The sequence below is a fragment of the Eschrichtius robustus genome, chromosome 3 (assembly GCF_028021215.1).
Source record: "Eschrichtius robustus isolate mEscRob2 chromosome 3, mEscRob2.pri, whole genome shotgun sequence".
Lineage (NCBI taxonomy): Eukaryota > Metazoa > Chordata > Mammalia > Artiodactyla > Eschrichtiidae > Eschrichtius > Eschrichtius robustus.
This window is the reverse complement of record NC_090826.1, coordinates 75,821,036-75,836,839: the sequence shown is the minus strand read 5'-3', so window position 1 is coordinate 75,836,839 and position 15,804 is coordinate 75,821,036. Positions and strand designations below refer to the sequence as shown.

Below are 15,804 nucleotides of genomic sequence, written 5' to 3'. Positions count from 1 at the left end.
CTTCCACCAGACCAAGTGGTCCATGGGAGCAAAGTGAAAGGTATAGTGCCTTTTATGACCTAGCCTAAGAATTCACATTCTGTTACTTCTATATTCTGTTAGTCACATAGGCCAGCCAGGAGTCAAAATGGGCGGACACTACACAAGGGCATTAATACCAGGTAGTGAGAATCATGAGGGTCCATCTTTGAGGCTGGCTACGAAAGTATTTTAATAATGTTCAAGGCTCAGAGAAATTCTTCTCCACATCTCTTGCTTATAACCTCACATCTGAATACCATGAAGTTTTGTAGCTGGTACCACTGCCAACATTAGAGACGGAAACTGCTTGAGATTGCGATGAAGACTGAGCAGGCAGTAGAAGCACTTTGGTAAAGGAAAGATGAATTTACTTATCTAATTCTCCTTTTAGTATGAATGCAATAGGCTCTTGTATAATGAAGTACTGCTTCAAGTAATGCAAACCTTCTATTTTCTTGCCTCTCTTTGTGTTCTGATTTTTGGTTTCAGAGGTAGTAGAACTAGTGCAATATTTGCAATAGCTGAGACTGAGAAATTCCCAGAGACTGAGAAACATTTTGTATTATTAAACAATTCATATTACTCTTAAATTTTGTATATCATAGGTATAGAAACAAAATTCATGAAGCATGATAAAAATTGTTTATGTTGGCAGCTAGATGGATAGGAAATGATAGAATTATGCAGTTTTAAAAAGATATTTAATTAGATTACAGTAAAAATTTTAAAGTAAATATAAATTTTTAAATTTATTTAACTGATATTGATTATTCATGGATTATAATTTTCAATAGAGAATTAAAAGCAGTAGAAAATCTTCAAACATATTATTTACTTAAAATTTTAAAATCTAGAAACAGTGTGAGAAGTCTTACATTGAGCATTACCACATAGTAAATTGTACAAATAGGACTTTATTTAAAGTAGTTTTAATTACCAATTGTATTAGTTTTCTATCTGTTGTTACATAACAAATACCACAAACTTAGAAGCTTAAAATACACCCATTAATAAATCTCATAGTTTTCATCAGTCAGCAGTCCAGATACTACTTAACTAGGTCTTCTGCAGTCAAAGTGTCAGCTGCTGCATTATCATCTGGACGCTTGACTGGGGAAGAGTTCACTTCCAAGCTCATTTCAGGTTGTGAGAAGAATTCATTTCCTTGAAGTTGTAGAACTAAGAGACCCTGGCTCTTTGCTGGTTTTTGGCTATTGCCCAACTTCAGGTCCTATGGACTGTCCACAGTTCCTAGAGGTCATTCACAGTTCCCTGTTGTGTGGGCCTCTCCAACACAGCTGCTTATTTCATCAAACTCAGGAAGACTCTAGCTCCAGGCTGCTAAGATGGACTTTTATATAGTACAACATAATCACATCATTGGCATACCATCACCTTTGCTCTATTCTATTTGTTAGAAGAAGCAAGTCATAGTCCCAACACACACAAATGGAGGGTATCATACAAAGATTGGGCAACAGGAAGTAGGAATCATTAAGAGTCACCTCAAAATCTGTCCACTACATTGATCAAACAGTGGAAATGAGCAAGAAAATTATTCATAACTTGAAGAGATCAAGTGAAATCCCTGAAATGTCATATTCTTTACAAAATAAAATTTTACAACTGATCAAAACAATGAAAATATAAAAAAGAGAATTATGTTCACAGAAGTAACAATGCAACTCTGGCATGCCATTTATTTACTTGTTTATTTGTTTGTTATTGAAGTATAGTTGACACAACATACCGTGTTGCGTTAGTTTCAGGTTTATAGCAAAGTGAATCAGTTATACGTACACATATATCCACTCTTTTTTAGATGTAATGGCCCATATAGGCCATTACATAGTATTGAGTAGAGTTCCCTGTGCTATACAGTAGGTCTTTATTAATGATTTTATATATAGTAGTGTGTATATGTCAGTCCCAATCTCCCAATTTATCCCTCCCCTCCCTTTTTCCACTGGTAACCATAAGTTTGTTTTCTATATCTGTAACTTGATTTCTGTTTTGTAAATAAGTTCATTTGTACCATTTTCTTAGATTTCACATATAAGTGATATCATGATATTTGTCTTTCTCTGACTTACTTCTCTCAGTATGACAGAGAAGATGATTATTACATTCATGAAATTGGCAAGTTGGGCAAAAAGGGCAAAAACTCAAGCTTTCCTATGAATGATTATCCTGGAAAATGCCCATTATATCCTTTGGTAGTAGGAGGATGTTTCTAAGAGAACACAGTTTGATTAAATTAGGGGTTATAATTTTCCACTAAGTAAATATGAGAGAAAATTTAGTATTTCATTTTGCAACAAATTCTTTCAAGTGGAGAAAGAAATTGTAGAAACTGTGTCTTTTGTATTCTAAGTTAGAAGGCAGAGTGTTTTGTCACTACTGTTCCATATTTCACAACCAGTCTTTAAGATCATTTTTTTTACAATGAAGATATATGGTTGCAAATACTTAGGTTTATTTTATTAAAGGAATTCAGAGCTTTACCTGCAGTAAAAAAAAGAAAAATGCATATAGTTGCCAAAATTGAAATAACAACTGAATAACACTGTACAAGCAGTGACATATTTAACAATATAAAACATTGGCATGATTTCCTTCAAAAGAAAATATATGTCCAATATGTAGCCACATATAATGATGCTTTTTATGGCATTAACTGTACTATATTTCATGAAACAAGAAAATGTAGGAATTATTTCAAATATTGATGACACAATAGTCAACATGTAAGATGGGTTAAAACAAAAAGATATCTCTATCTAGAATAGAGAGTTAAAAATGAACTGCTTAATGCGTAGTAAAATGAGAAGAGAAATAATACATAAAAAATTTTAAAGTAGGTGTATTCTCAGTTCAACTAAATTGTTTCAGGGGCAAAGTGAAGTTGAACAGCTAATATTTATTATACGTATTATTGAACTACCAAAAGAATAGGAAGTTGAAATCAATAAGTGCTTATTTCATTGTTTTCATGCTGGTTGTAGAAAATACAGGCTTTGTGATAAGTGGAGAACTAATCACAGTTCTTGCCCTTCTCCTAGCAGGGAGAAATCACTAGTTCTGTGGGACGCTGAACTGGAAAGCAGCTCCTCCCACTGGATGAGGGTGGGGGGCCAGTCGGTCCCAAAGAGCACATCCTCTAGGCAATCCTGAGTGAGTCCCCAAAGATGTTTTCAGCAATCCCACTCCTTGTCCAGACCAACTGTTTCCTTGTTTTTTGAGAAAAACTTTATTAAGATGTAATGTACATACCATAAAATTCACCCCTTTAAAGTGTACAATTCAGTGGTTATTGGTATATTCATAGACTTGTGCAGCCATTGCACTAATTTTAGAACATTTTCATCACCTCAGAAAGAAACCCAGTATTGTAAGCAGGCACCCTCCAGCTCTTCACCACATCACCAGGCCTCGACAACCACTAATCTACTTTCTACCTCCATAGATTTGCCTATTTTGAACATTTCACATTAATGGAATCATGCAGTATGTCCCCCATTCTTTATTATTTCACTGGGGTTTCTGGAAAACCTACTTATGATCCATCTAAAAAGTCAATCATCTCTTATGTTTCAGATTTATTACAGTATTTTTCTTCTGCTTTTTCCATTACCTGTGTATCATAAATACTTTCAAATACCCATAATAATTCATACTGTATGGAATGATGTATTGCAGATTTGTGAGCTTATTGTCAACAGGATTTGACTTCCAAGGACAATGAGAGCAAAATGCCTGCCTGAATTTCAACTGACTTTGAAGGGGGTATGGCTGCAATATGTTTGACTATACAGATGGTTTTTGCATTATCCTCTGATTACAAAATAAGAGAAACCACTCCTACGAGTTAACTATGTCTTAGAAACGTCATATCTTTTCTTCCATTGTTAAACCATCTTTTCAGCTTAGCCCATTCGTGTTTATACTAGTGAACCAGTGATTTTTGGCAATCTGTTAAACACATAATATTTAATACTGGCTTGCCTAAATAAAAGATTATAAGAATCTAATAATGTACTTTATTTTGTTAGCCTTATAAGTTTTTAAAAATGAGTGTTGTCAAAGTGTTCATAATAAGTATTATAAAGAATTTTGTAAAGTAGCCTTTTAAAAAGGGAGCTTTGAAGTTGATAAACTCAATGGTAAATCTCTAGAGAAAAACTTTGAGTATATAAAGCAAGAGTAACTGAGTAATTGAGTTATTTTACAATAGAATTTATAATGAGGAAGTGTGTTAATTTCCTGTCCTTCACAGTTTTACTGTGTAGAATTCTCAATAGACCTTTGGGAAGCTTATATTTCAATCGCACTTTTGTATTTTATATTTTGTATAAATTTTGTATTTACAATATTTATGTGCATTTTCCCTTTTCTTAAATGATGTTTTTACATGTTGTATTGTATCTTGGAATGATGAGTTAAAGTATTCAATATAGCATAGTAGAACAAGCACTGACTCTGCAATCAGACTGCCTGCATTCAAAGCTCAGTCCCACCCAACACTAGTGGATGCAAGTGATTTAACCTCTCTGGGCTTTAACTTCCTCAACTATGAAGTGAGGATGTTAGTACTCATTGATTTGACCTACTGTGAAGATGAAATGAAGTAGTGCATATATAATAATGTGTATAAAGCCTTTAGCCAAGGTAAGTGTGCTAAGCACATGCTAAATATTAATAGTCATTTCATTCTCTGTGGTGTGTGTATAGGAACAGCATGAAGTAGTGGACAAAACTAATGGATTGGTCAGCTGGAAATCTTGGTTCTGTTTCCTCTCATTCAATGATTCTTTACATAATGGATAACAAATTTCTATTTTCTGCAGCTTAGCTTTCTGTATATATTGAGTGGCATGTAAAATAATTTTATAAACTATAGAAATCGTGTACTTAAAATCAATTAAGTGTTATGCAAAACAAATACACATTTTTGTTGCACTATAATTTATAGGTTAGGAAATAAATATTTCCTATTACTAAGTTCCTTACCAGAAAACGCAGCAAAAATGAATTCTTTATCTATTTTGGCTGTAATAGCATTTCTTTCTTTTTTCTTTGGGCCAGGGTTTTCCAGGTGACTTTGGAGACAGAGGCCCTGCAGGTCCTGATGGCAGTCCTGTGAGTAAATTGTGATGGTCCATCCTCGCAGTCTAACATCACTCAACACTTCATAGCAACTCTACTTGCCATTCTCATTACCACATTCCTGACAAGCACTCTTGGCCAGACAGTTTTGATACCACTGAGCACATTCCACTTTGTGCTTTTACAGCATGGGAAATAAGACAGAAGTGTTATAAATTCTGTCTTGAGAGATAATCATTAAAATTAATTATTTTGACCATGTTAAACATGACTGATTATTTAAAATATTAGAAGTATACAATCACGATACTGACTTGTATATTTGTGGGGAGGGGCATGGGGAAAAAAGCCTTTCATGTACATCAAGGTACTAACAAGCCTCATGTAAAAATTGTGCATTTGGTGATTGCTCTTTTGGACTCAAACCTGTCATTGATCTACCTTACTTTTCAGTATTTTATAGAGAAGTCTTTGGGGGGGATTGTTTAGATATCTATGTTCAGATTAGGAAGTTAAAATTCTAAAATTAGTTTAATTATATTATCAAAGGATGATGATGGAATGCTGTTTTTTGACACTAGGCAGAAATGTCTTTACTTTTTGCCCTCAAAAAATGGCTATCCCCCAATATATGTCATGTACACATTGTTTTCATACGATTTTTAAGGTGAATTAGAATCAACTACTAAATCCTTGGATCATAAATTAGGAATAGTTCCTATATTTAGACTATGTAAATTATTAGCATTTATGCTTAAAATAAAGTGTTTGAAAATAGTTTCTTTTTTATTTTTTTCTAAATTATAACTGTATTAGCTTATTCAGTGAATTTAGCAAAAGTTTTATTTGTTATAAGGCTTGGAAGATAAAATAAGAGTAGAACTGATTTCCAAACAAATTGTTAAAAAGTTGAATCATGTCTTAAGTAGAATGTTTACCATCTTATTCTTGCCCATGATTCTGGGGAGCTTCCCATTTCAGGCATAATAAAGTAAAGCATTATTTACATTTTTTCTTTAATACCATTTATGTCCTTGCATACCTAGTGTGAAGCCATCTTATTTAATGTTTTGTCAGTTAAATATACATGAAGTTTGTTAGGGTTGGACTCCTAACAATATTTAAAAATTTTCTCTTTGAAGTCTGCTGTTTATATTTAAAATATAATACTTCTGGAAGAGCATTTGGAGTCTTCTTTAGAATGTAAGAATAAATTGGATATTTTCAGTTTATTGGTTTATTATTCTCTATATTTTATACTGTACCTTTGTTTCAAAACAGAATTTGAAATGCAAAAATAAAGGGAGGGTGTATTCTTATACTTTGTACCCTGTAAATGATGTAACTCTGACATGGAGTAGAGTAGGAATTATCACAAAGACTGTAATGATGAGTTTAAGACTGTCACAAAGACCCATCATGAATCAACTGGAAAAATTAATATAGATAATTTTAAATCTCATACAAATAATTTAACAAGGTTGGTAATTTCTTACATTTGTATAGTGCTTTAAGAAAATTTTCAAAAGCTCATATATATATATATATATATATATTAGAGTTTTAATTACAGTTTTAATTCTATACAAAATGAAAACAATATTACTATTTCAGTTTCATAAATGAGAAATTTAGAAAATTTAAATAATGTACTTCAAAAGAGCTGATAAGTGTTTTAAATCATCTGAAAATGTTCTTCTCACCTGACATGCTGACCACTTGTCTTTTCATACTACATATAGGCTAATTATGTTTATAATGCTGATTATTAATGGGATTTACTTCCTTTATTAGGTACATAGGAGACACAGAGAAATCTATATCCTAGGCTAGGTGGTAGTCCTAGTATCTAAAAGCATGAAGCCAGGGCCACTTTTAAAGAATATAAGCTGCCACCAGAGGTTTGCACTTCTTAGGAGGATGCATAAGAGTAGGGAAGTTGCAGAAGTTAGCTGAAAGAAGGTAAATTTTGATATATTTTTTCCTAGAAATTTTTGTCTTCATCTTTAGAAAATACCCTTAGTAGTTTGGAATCATATTTAACCAATTTTGCACATTTCTCTTACTTAGGGACTTGTAGGTAGCATTGGTCCTCCGGGATTTCCTGGGCTTAGAGTGAGTATCAGATATCATCATCCTTCTTATCAAATATTTTTGTGTGTATTTATATTTGTTAGATGTGTTTTTAAAACTTTACAAAAATGAAAAGTTTTAGTGTCATTGTTGAATATCAACCTTGCTCACATGTATTTCCCCACCAGATATGCAAATTAGACCAGTAGTATGAATTTAAAAATTAATTATACTTTAGGATACACTGAAATAACAAATTTCTACAGGTTGATGTGTATGTGTATTTGTCTTAAGGATACTTAATCAAGACTCAGTTTCTCCAGAAGTGTAAGACGTAGAATAGCCACTTCTTTCCTTTGAGACAGTCTTTCATACCATCTGGTCTAGAGAGGCAGATAGGTCTAAACAAAAGCACATGATAACAGTAGGCTTTATGAAATAAAATTGAATAAATGGTTAGGAAAACCATGCTGGACAAAAGGTAGGAGCTGGACTTCACCATTGCCATTAATCATTTTAATACCTAACTTATTTATTGTACTTAAAAAAAGTGACTATATTATTTGTTCACTTAATCAGTTTTTATACAGTGAATTCAACTCTTGAGTTTCACTGAAGTTTCTGATGTCAGCAAAGTACAGTTTAATAAAAGCAATTCTGTGGAGGCCAAAACAATGTAGTCCAAATATGTAGCTCTCTGATAAATTTTTGACTATTCATTGGAGTGAACAGACTGTTACTTTTGATATATCTTCATAAATATATTTCTCTCATCCAAGCTTCTGGTTCATGACAGGAAATAAATTATAGATATTTTAGATAAATTTAGAGCCATATGCTTTAACATTGAGCTAGCTAAAGGTGAGACTGACATACTTTAATGAAATGTAAGGAGCCTAATGAAAATAGAATCTTTAAACTATTTCTATTCATCTAAAAGTAGGATATGACCATTGGCAGAGGTAGGATTTTCTTTAAAAATCAATTTAGGGCTTCCCTGGTGGTGCAGTGGTTAAGAACCTGCCTGCCAATGCAGGGGACACGGGTTCAAGCCCTGGTCCAGGAAGATTCCACATGCCACGGAGCAACTAAGCCCGTGTGCCACAACTACTGAGCCTGCGCTCTAGAGCCCACAGGCCACAACTACTCATCCCGCGCGCCACAATTACTGAAACCCATGCACCTAGAGCCCGTGCTCCACAGCAAGAGAAGCCACCACAATGAGAAGCCCATGCACCGCAACGAACAGTAGCCCCCACTCACCGCAACTAGAGAAAGCCCGCGCACAGCAACAAGACCCAACGCAGCCAAAAATAAATAATAAATTAATAAATTAATTTAAAAGAATCAATTTAGAGCTTGCTCTATTATGTGAAGTAGGTAATTAAGACTCTAGAGTTTTCTGCCATAAATTATAGCTACGGTATTTTTAGCTTGAACTTGAACACAGGTCCTCTGACTCCAAATTTAATGTTGTTTCCCCACCTTAACTGCCCCAAGTCAGAAGGTGGCAACTTGGCCAAAGGAATAAGTCAGGAGTTCAGTTATTGGAACTATGGTAAAAATCAGCATAACAAGTTTTAACTTGCCCATTTGAGATGGCAAGAATATAGAATTAAGAGTTAGGGAACCTGAGTAAGTCTAGGACATTTAAAGTTTTCTCTTTCATAATAATATTAGTATAGTAATTATAATAAAATCAGCAATAACAGCTCACTTTCATTTAGTATTTTCTATGTGCTAGTCACATGGGTTAGGTCATTTAATTCTCAGAACAACCTAAGACCACTTAGCTTATAAACGTTGAGCCCGGATTTGAAGCCGGATGACATACATCCAGAGTCCAAAATTCTCTCTATTGTGCTATACCACCTCCTTAAAACTTACAATACCTTAACAGGTATACTATCTCTCTTAAGAGATTTCTTTAGATGTCATGAGAAGCTCTATGTGAAGGTGGAACCCAAAGAACCAATTTTTTTTTCTCTGAACTTAGAATAGGGCTAAACCTGTAAGTGGTGGTCACTGGTCCTGTCAGTGGGGAGAGACAGGAAGTAGGGGAAGGGAATTGGACTCCAAAGATACTCTTTGTGCATTCTTGATTTAACCTATTAGCATTAAATTGGTTAGCTCCAAAGTTTCTGTTATTATGCTTAAGATCAAGACCAAAATTCTTAACATGGTGGCTCTTATCTGCATCTTGAGAACATACTCTGTGTACTAGCAAAGCTGTTCGTTCTCAGATGTCATGCAGCCTCCCTACTACATGGCCTTTGCACTTGTTTGTCTACCTGAAACACTTTACTTTTCTGCCTAATATTTAACTCTTACTCATCTTTCAGTGCCAGGACTTAAAACAGTGCCTGACACATAATAATGCTCAGTAACAATGGGCTTTCTGTCCTTTCCCTTTCTCCACTCACTCTTTGGTAGGTGCGCAGAGATTCTACAGAAATGAAAATAGCTAATGACACTAGCAGTCATTTTTGTAGTCATCATCTCTTCTGCAGTGATATAGATGGTACTTTATACTTTTCAAAGTACTTTCACATATGTATCTCATTTGTAAAGTAGATAGGGCATGTATTATTACTTCCTCTATTCTACATTTATTAAAAATTTTAATCAAAACAATGTGAGCACCTACTGTGTATCAAATGCTGAATTAGATGCTAGACCTAAAATTACAAACAAATTAAGATTCCTGTTTTTGGCAGCTTTATAATCTAATGGCAATATCATACAATATGATTACTGCTATAACGGACTAAAGTAAAGCCACTGAGAATGGAGCAATTTGTGTTATCGCCGAAAGTCAGAATAGGCTTCACAAAGGAGATGTCTTTTAAGCTGTTCTGAAGATTATATATGAGTGGTGGTGGACTGGAAAAGGGAAAAGGGCTCTTAGGCAGAAGAACGCTGTATTCAAATGCACGGAAGAGGGGGAAACTGGAATGTTTGGGAAATGAAAAGAGGAGTAGCAGGATGGCAGTCTAGGAAGTATGGGGTGATGGGAGCAGAATGGAAGGAGGTGAGGTTTTGTAGACACTTGAGAAAGATTATGTGAACTTTTGTGTTTCCTAGTAAACAGTCTATCTGTTTGCCCAGAACTAGTCTCTGCTTTATCTCTCAGGTGTTCCCTTCCAGCAGGTATAGTTTCTGACAAGAGATGATACTGCTTTCTTTAAATTATTTTTTCCATGCAGTTGATTCTTATTGTCATTTGGTTTCTTAATTAGTGGCAGTGATTATCGCCTGTGAGTGGGTGGGAATGGTTGAAAAGCCCAATATGGAATTCAGTCTTTTCCACGATGTGTTCACTCATGAACTGTGATTGGCCAGTGGCTGCTGTTTTGCACAAAGAACCTCTCCTTGGGTCTCTCTGTTTCTTTGACTGACTTTGACTCAAAAGTTCTCTGTTAGTTGTCACTGTGTGGGAGGCTTTTTTGCCTCTGTTGCTATATCCCTGACACCCTCAGCTAAACTCTTATGCATGAAATTATTCCTTCTGTCTATTCCATCTTCTTATGGAAGAGAAGTGTGGTAGGTAGGTAGTGCTGAAGGACTTTCAGGTTATCTTTGTGGAACTGAAAACAGCTATTAACCTATCATGGATCACTTTCAGAGGGCTATAGTTTTTTAGGAGTAGGATTTTCCATGCAACTTGTGACATGCCACAAAATGTCTTATGTTTCTTAGAAGTTTCTATACCCATACCATTTTACTTTCTAATTCTTCACTTTTCTAAGTCTTTTATAATGAATAATTTTTTATTTAATAGATCTTTCTTGGAGTGTAATTGCTTCACAATACTGTGTTAGTTCTGTTGTACAACAAAGTGAATCAGCCATATGCATACATATATCCCCATATCCCCTCCCTCTTGAGTCTCCCTCCCACCCTCCCTATCCCACCCCTCTACCCTCCCTATCCCACCCCTCTAGGTGGTCACAAAGCACCGAGCTGATCTCCCTGTGCAATGCTGCTGCTTCCCACTAGCTATCTATTTTACATTTGGGAGTGTGTATATGTTGATGCTATACTCACTTCGCCCCAGCTTCTCCCTCCCGCTCCATGTCCTCAAGTCCATTCTCTTATCTCTACATCTTTATTCCTGCCCTGCCACTATGTTCATGAATACCATTTTTTAATTTTTAGATTCCATATATATGCATTAGCATACGGTATTTGTTTTTCTCTTTCTGACTTACTTCACTCTGTATGACAGACTCTAGGTCCAGCCACCTCACTACAAAAAACTCAATTTCGTTTCTTTTTGTGGCTGAATAATATTCCATTGTATATATGTGCCACATCTTTATCCATTCATCCGTTGATAGACATTTAGGTTGATTCCATGTCCTGGCTATTGTAAATAGTGCTGCAATGAACACTGTGGTACATGTCTCTTTTTGAATTATGGTTTCCTCGGGGTATATGCCCAGTAGTGGGATTGCTGGGTGATATGATAGTTCTATTTTTTGTTTTTATTTTTTAACATCTTTTAGAGTATAATTGCTTTACAATGGTGTGTCAGTTTCTGCTTTATAACAAAGTGAATCAGTTATACATATACATATGTCCCCATATCTCTTCCCTCTTGCATCTCCCTCCCTCCCACCCTCCCTCTCCCACCCCTCTAGGTGGTCACAAAGCACTGAGCTGAACTCCCTGTGCTATGCGGCTGCTTCCCACTAGCTATCTATTTTACGTTTGGTAGTGTATATATGTCCATGCCACTCTCTCACTTTGTCCCAGCTTACCCTTCCCCCTCCCCGTATCCTCAAGTCCATTATCTAGTAGGTCTGCATCTTTATTCCCGTCCTGCCCCTAGGTTCTTCTGACCATTTTCTTTTTTTTTTTGATTCCATATATATGTGTTAGCATATGGTATTTGTTTTTCTCTTTCTGACTTACTTCACTCTGTATGACAGACTCTAGGATAACTCAGTTTTGTTCCTTTTTATGACTGAGTAATATTCCATTGTATACATGTGCCACATCTTCTTTATCCATTCATCTGTTGATGGGCACTTAGGTTGCTTCCATGTCCTGGCTATTGTAAATAGAGCTGCAATGAACATTTTGGTACATGACTCTTTTTGAATTATGGTTTTCTCAGGGTATATGCCCAGTAGTGGGATTGCTGGGTCGTATGGTAGTTCTATTTTTTGTTTTTTAAGGAACCTCCATACTGTTCTCCATAGTGGTTGTATCAATTTACATTCCCACCAACAGTGCAGGAGGGTTCCCTTTTCTCCACACCCTCTCCAGCATTTACTGTTTCTAGATTTTTTAATAATGGCCATTCTGACCTGTGTGAGGTGATACCTCATTGTAGTTTTGATTTGCATTTTTCTAATAATTAGGGATGTTGAGCATCTTTTCATGTGCCTCTTGACCATCTGTATGTCTTCTTTGCAGAAATGTCTATTTAGGTCTTCTGCCCATTTTTTTATTTGGATTGTTTGTTTTTTTTGATGTTGAGCTCCATGAGCTGCCTGTAAATTTTGGAGATTAATCCTTTGTCAGTTGCTTCATTTGCAAATACTTTCTCCCATTCTGAGGGTTGTCTTTTTCATCTTGTTTATGGTTTCCTTTGCTGTGCAAAAGCTTTTAAGTTTCATTAGGTCCCATTTCTTTATTTTTGTTTTATTTCCTTTAGTCTAGGAGGTGGGTCAAAAAAGATCTTGCTGTGTGGTTTATGTCAAAGAGTGTTTTCCTTTGTTTTCCTCTAAGACTTTTATAGTGTCTGGTCTTACATTTAGGTCTTTAATCCATTTGGAGTTTATTTTTGTGTATGGTCTTAGGGAGTGTTCTAATTTCATTCTTTTCCATGTAGCTGTCCAGTTTTCCCAGCACCACTAATTGAAGAGGCTGTCTTTTCTCCATTGTATATTCTTGCTCCTTTATCAAAAATAAGGTGACCATATGTACGTGGGTTTATCTCTGGGCTTTCTGTCTTCTAACATTGATCTATATTTCTGTTTTTGTGCCAGTACCATACTGTTTTGATTACTGTAGCTTTTTAGTATAGTTTGAAATTGGGTAGCCTGATTCCTCCAGCTCTGTTTTTCTTTCTCAAGATTGTTTTGGCTATTTGGGGTCTTTTGTGTTTCCATAAGAATTGTGAAATTTTTTGTTCTAGTTCTGTGAAGAATGCCACTGGTAGTTTGATAGGGATTGCATTAAATCTGTAGATTGCTTTGGGTGGTATAGTCATTTTCACAATATTGATTCTTCCAGTCTAAGAATGTGGTATATTTCTCCACCTGTTTATGTCATCTTTGATTTCTTTCATCAGTGTTTTATACTTTTCTGAGTAGAAGTCTTTCACCTCCTTAGGTAGGTTTATTCCTAGGTATTTTATTCTTTTTGTTGTGATGGTAAGTGGGATTGTTTCCTTAATTTCTCTTTCTGATTTTTTCATTGTTAGTGTATAGGAATGCCAGAGATTTCTGTGCATTAATTTTGTGTCCTGCAATCTTACCAAATTCATTGATTAGTTCTAGTAGTTTTCTGGTGGCATCTTTAGGATTTTCTCTGTATAGTATCATGTCATTTGCAAACAGTGACAGTTTTACTTCTTCTTTTCCAATTTGTATTCCTTTTATTTCTTTTTCTTCTCTGATTGCCGTGGCTACGGCTTCCAAAACTATGTTGAATAAGAGTGGTGAGAGTGGACATCCTTGTCTTGTTCCTTATCTTAGTGAGAATGGTTTCAGTCTTTCACCATTGAGTATGATGCTTGCTGTGGGTTTGTCATATATGGCCTTTATTATGTTGAGGTAAGTTCCCTCTATGCGAATTTTCTGGAGAGTTTTTATCATAAATGGGTGTTGAATTTTGTCAAAAGCTTTTTCTGCATCTATTGAGATGATCATATGGTTTTTCTTCTTCAATATGTTAATATGGTGTATCACATTGTTTGATTTGTGTATAGTGAAGAATCCTTGCATCCCTGGGATAAATCCCACTTGATCATGGTATATGATCCTTTTAATATGTTGTTGGATTTGATTTGCTAGTGTTTTGTTGAGGATTTTTGCATCTATGTTCATCAGTGGTATTGGTCTATAATTTTCCTTATTTGTGATATCTTTTTCTGGTTTTGGTATCAGGGTCACAGTGGCTTCGTAGAATGAGTTTGGGAGTGTTTCTCCCTCTACAATTTTTTGGAAGAGGTTGAGAAGGATGGGTGCTAGCTCTTCTCTAGATGTTTGATAGAATTCACCTATGAAGCCATCTGGTCCTGGACTTTTGTTTGTTGGAAGATTTTTAATTATAGTTTTAATTTCATTACTTGTGATAGGTCTGTTTATTTTTTCTAATTCTTCGTGATTCTGTCTTGGAAAATTGTACCTTTCCAAGTATTTGTCCATTTCTTCGTGGTTGTCCATTTTATTGGCATATAGTTGTTTGTAGTAGTCTCTTATCATCCTTTGTACTTCTGTGGTGTCACTTGTGATTTCTCCTTTTTCATTTCTAATTTTATTGATTTGCATCCTCTCTGTTTTTCTTGATGAGTCTGGCTAGTGGTTTATCAGTTTTGTTTATCTTCTCAAAGAACCAGCTTTTAGTTTTATTGATCGTTGCTATTGTTTTCTTCGTTTCTATTTCATTTATTTCTGCTCTGAAGTTTATGATTTCTTTCCTTCTACTGACTTTGGGTTTTCCTTGTTCTTCTTTCTCTAGTTGTTTTAAGTGTAGGGTTAGATTGTTTATTTGAGATTTTTCTCGTTTCTTGAGGTGAGATTGAATTGCTATAAACTTCCCTCTTAGAGCTGCTTTTGCTGCGTCCCATAGGTTTTGGGTCGTTGTGTTTTTGTTATCATTTGTTTCTATGTATTTTTTTATTTCTTCTTTGATTTCTTCAGTGATCTCTTGGTTATTTAATAGCGCACTGTTTAGCCTCCATGTATTTGTGTTTGTTACAGTTTTTTTCCTGTAATTGATTTCCAGTCTCATAGCATTGTGGTCAGAAAAGATGCTTGATATGATTTCACTTTCCTTAAATTTTCTGAGGCTTGATTTGTGACCCAGGGTGTGGTCTATCCTGGAGAATGTTCCTTGTGCACTTGAGAAGAAAGTGTATTCTGCAACTTTTGGGTGCCATGTTCTATAAATATCAATTAAATCTATCTGGTCTATTGTGTCATTTAAAGCTTGTGTTTCCTTATTTATTTTCTGTTTGGATGATCTGTTCATTGGTGAAGGTGGTGGTGTTAAAGTCCCCTACCATTATTGTGTTACTGTCAATTTCTCCTTTCATGGTTGTTAGCATTTGCCTTATGTATTGAGGTGCTCCTATGCTGGGTGCATAAACATTTATAATTGTTACATCTTCTTCTTGGATTGATCCTTTGATCATTATGTAGTATCCCTCATATCTTGTAACAGCCTTTATTTTAAAGTCTATTTTATCTGATAGGATTATCACTACTCCAGCTTTCTTTTGATTTCCATTTGCATGGAATATCTTTTTCCATCCCCTCACTTTCAGTCTGTATATGTCCCTAGGTCTGAAGTGGGTCTCTTGTAGACAGCCTATATATGGGTCTTTTTTTTGTATCTGTCCAGCCAGTCTGTGTCTTTTGGTTGGAG

General features: G+C 35.1%; 1 protein-coding gene across 1 annotated transcript in view; it reads left to right on the top strand.

Annotated features, from left to right (window-relative positions):
- The window catches only part of COL24A1 (collagen type XXIV alpha 1 chain), a 384,282-nt gene that overhangs the window by 98,142 nt on the left and 270,336 nt on the right, over positions 1-15,804 (top strand). Inside the window, exons 14-15 of the mRNA XM_068540226.1 lie at positions 5,107-5,160; positions 7,198-7,242. Of these exons, the coding sequence (XP_068396327.1) occupies positions 5,107-5,160; positions 7,198-7,242 (99 nt within the window). The remainder of the gene's footprint in view (positions 1-5,106; positions 5,161-7,197; positions 7,243-15,804) is intronic.